The 2,779-nt window shown below is 51.8% G+C and overlaps 1 protein-coding gene across 1 annotated transcript in view; it reads left to right on the forward strand.

Annotated features, from left to right (window-relative positions):
• The first annotated feature begins 420 nt into the window (after positions 1 to 420).
• LOC123521648 (histone H2B type 2-E1) overlaps positions 421 to 2,779 on the forward strand; it is a 3,678-nt gene continuing 1,319 nt past the window's right edge. The window contains exon 1 of the mRNA XM_045289863.1: positions 421 to 555. Within this exon, the coding sequence (XP_045145798.1) occupies positions 421 to 555 (135 nt within the window). The remainder of the gene's footprint in view (positions 556 to 2,779) is intronic.

Here is a 2,779-nt window from a genome sequence, read left to right on the forward strand (position 1 = left end):
CCCCTACTGATAGTCTGAGGTGGATCTCTCTGATCTCGTAAACAATACTGCAGGGTCTGTGGGACCTTGGGTCTCTTCAGGCTGCCCCAACATGTATAGCCAACTGAGATTGGGTGCTCAGTATCCATCTTGGGAAAGGAGCTTGGGGGTGGGGTGATCCACTTTTGAAGTTTGTAAATGCAGTGGGGGGAGGGGAGACTGCTGAGGGTATCTGACCCAGGAAACGCAAGTTACTTGGGGAGAAGAGGGAGCAAGTGGAGATTGACCTGGGGGCTCTGGATAGGGTGGGGCCAAGCCCTGCCCCCTCTACCCCACTGCCCCAGGTGCTCCAGCCCAGCCACACCTGGTGGAGCAGCTGGCTTCATATAAGTGACTCCAGGGTGTGGAAGGCGGCTGTTAGGAGGAGCCGGGAGTCAGGGGATGAGCGCTGAGCCTGAGCTGCAGCAGCAACGGCCTGGAGGACAAAGGAGCTGTGGTGCTGGGGGCAAGAAGTCCAAAAAGCGTAGCTGCCGCAAAGACAACTACTCTATCTATATCTACAAGGTGCTCAAGCAGGTGAGAGCAAGGGTGTGTGTGCATGCATATGAACTCCCATCAGGAGCCCCGCTTCTGAGACAGTCCTCAGACACTTCCCGCTTCTTTGGGGGGGAGGGGAGGTTAGACTTGATCTGGAAGCCCCAGCCCCTCAGTGTCTGTCAAACACCTGTGCTCAGTGGGAGACTGAATGAATACATGCTCTCCCTGACACCACCACCACTTTGGGGTGGAGGAGAATATGGAGTGGAACATTAAGTGGGGCCATGTGAAAGGGCCAAACCGCTCAGTACAGACAGAATGGTGGGGGTGGGGGTGGGGGTGGAAGGAAGCGGCCAGTCAGACAGGCAACTGATAGTTGAAGGCCTTGAGAATCACAGATGCTTCCGCTTGACCCAGTCACATGCTGATCGGGACATGCTCTGCTTGTCCCACTGCAAAGCAACAGGTGGCCAAGGACCCTCCCTTCTCCTGTCCTCCCAGCCAGGTTCAGCATGCTGATGAACATTTGGGGCCACCAATAGCCAGCCAGCGTGTCGGGCCCAGATCATTGGCCTCAGAGCCACTGCCCTGCAGGTTGCATCTGTAAATGGGCAGAACCACGCTGTGCCCTGCCGCAGCTTCTCACCCTAGAGAACCTCTTGTTAGGCTAGATGGCAGGTGGGGCCTGGTCTTCAGCGTTCCTGTTAGCAGTTTGAGTGAGGACAGCCGGGACTTTAGGGATTGTGTTGGCGGGGTATGCAGTAGGTCCACTAGGGACTTGTGCTGGTCAGAAGGCAGCCACGGAGGACAGAGGACTGCCCACCACCAGTCAGGAGGGCAGAGGAGGGTGCCACTGAGCCTTGCAGCTTAGCCTAACTTGGGCTCAAAAATGGATGTGAAAGGATGGGATCTGGTTGGGAGTTGCCCCTTTGCCCAAGCAGGGCAAAGCCTGGCCTCATCGTTTTCTTTTTCACTGGTAATTACCTACCAAGTTACCTGCACAAGCCCTTGGACCCATCAGTCCCTGGTGGTGTGGTGCTTACGAACTAGGCTGCTATTCACAAGGTCACCAGTCATTCCATGGGAGAAAGATGAGAGCTTCTCCTCTCATCGAGAGTTACAGCCTCGAGTCCTCAGGAAGGAACACAGAAGATACAGGTGCTAGAGCAAACTGTGGAGAAGAAATTAGATGGTGCCGGGCTATCAGATAAAACAGCATCTGCGGTCTTAAAGGCTTGTCTCCAAACAGCCATTTAAGCGAGATGTCAACAAGTCCACATGGAAGAAGCACACCATCAGTCAACAAAGTATTGTAAATCATGTCATCTGAAGTGGAAGGAGGGATCGGTATCGGGGCCTAAATTGTGGGAATCTGGTGTGCAAAAGGCGATGGATGACAGTGGAGCCCAAGATTCATTTGTGAAAACTACGTAGGAAACAAGCCCCCGGTGAACTTCTATCCACAATTGAGGGACGGGAGGAAAGGGGTTACTAAACAGAGGGCACTGGAGAGATGAGTATAGAAGATCAAAGGCTTAAGTCTGACATTTGACCAGCCAAAACTGTCGGTCGATCCCCTTCTGATGCATGCTGAACCTGATCTGGTTTACCACGTTTTCTGTATGTTTGTTTTGCTTGTTCAGATTAGGGTGTATCTCAGAGGTGTGATGTCATTGGAGGTCACCCTCTGAAAGCTGTGTTCTATGCTGCTCGGTTTTTTGGTCTGTGAAACCCAGGAATGATGGGACAGCAAGTAGAACAAAGCTTTCACGGGGTGGGGGATGGGGGGGTAAAAGGGAGCTGATGTCAAGGAGTCCAGGAAGAAAAAGAATGTTTGGAAACCGTTTGTGGTAGCAATTACAATTCTACTTGATGTGATTGAACTCTGGAATGACATAGGTATGAACTCTGTATTAATAACTTTTTTTTAAGTTATGGCCTTGGAAATGCCCAAGGGCAGTTCTCCCCTGCCCTCCAGGGTACTAGAAGTTGGAATCAACCCGATGGCAGTGAATTTGGTTTTTATACTGACATGAAAAATGAAACCCACTGCCATTTGCAGTTACCCTGGAGGATAGAGTAGAACTGCCCTCGTGGGTTTCTGAGGCTGTAAATCTTTATGGGCACAGAAAGCCTCATCTGGCTCCTTATGAGTGGCTGGTGGGTTTTGAACCACCGACCGTGTGGTTAGCAACCCAGCCCATAGCCTAATAGTTACTCAAGGGGCTTCCAAAGGTTTGTGGGGAAACTCCCTTATCTTTTT

This window comes from Echinops telfairi, unplaced genomic scaffold, assembly GCF_000313985.2.
Source record: "Echinops telfairi isolate 266 unplaced genomic scaffold, ASM31398v2 ScPeMD7_31;HRSCAF=116, whole genome shotgun sequence".
NCBI lineage: Eukaryota > Metazoa > Chordata > Mammalia > Afrosoricida > Tenrecidae > Echinops > Echinops telfairi.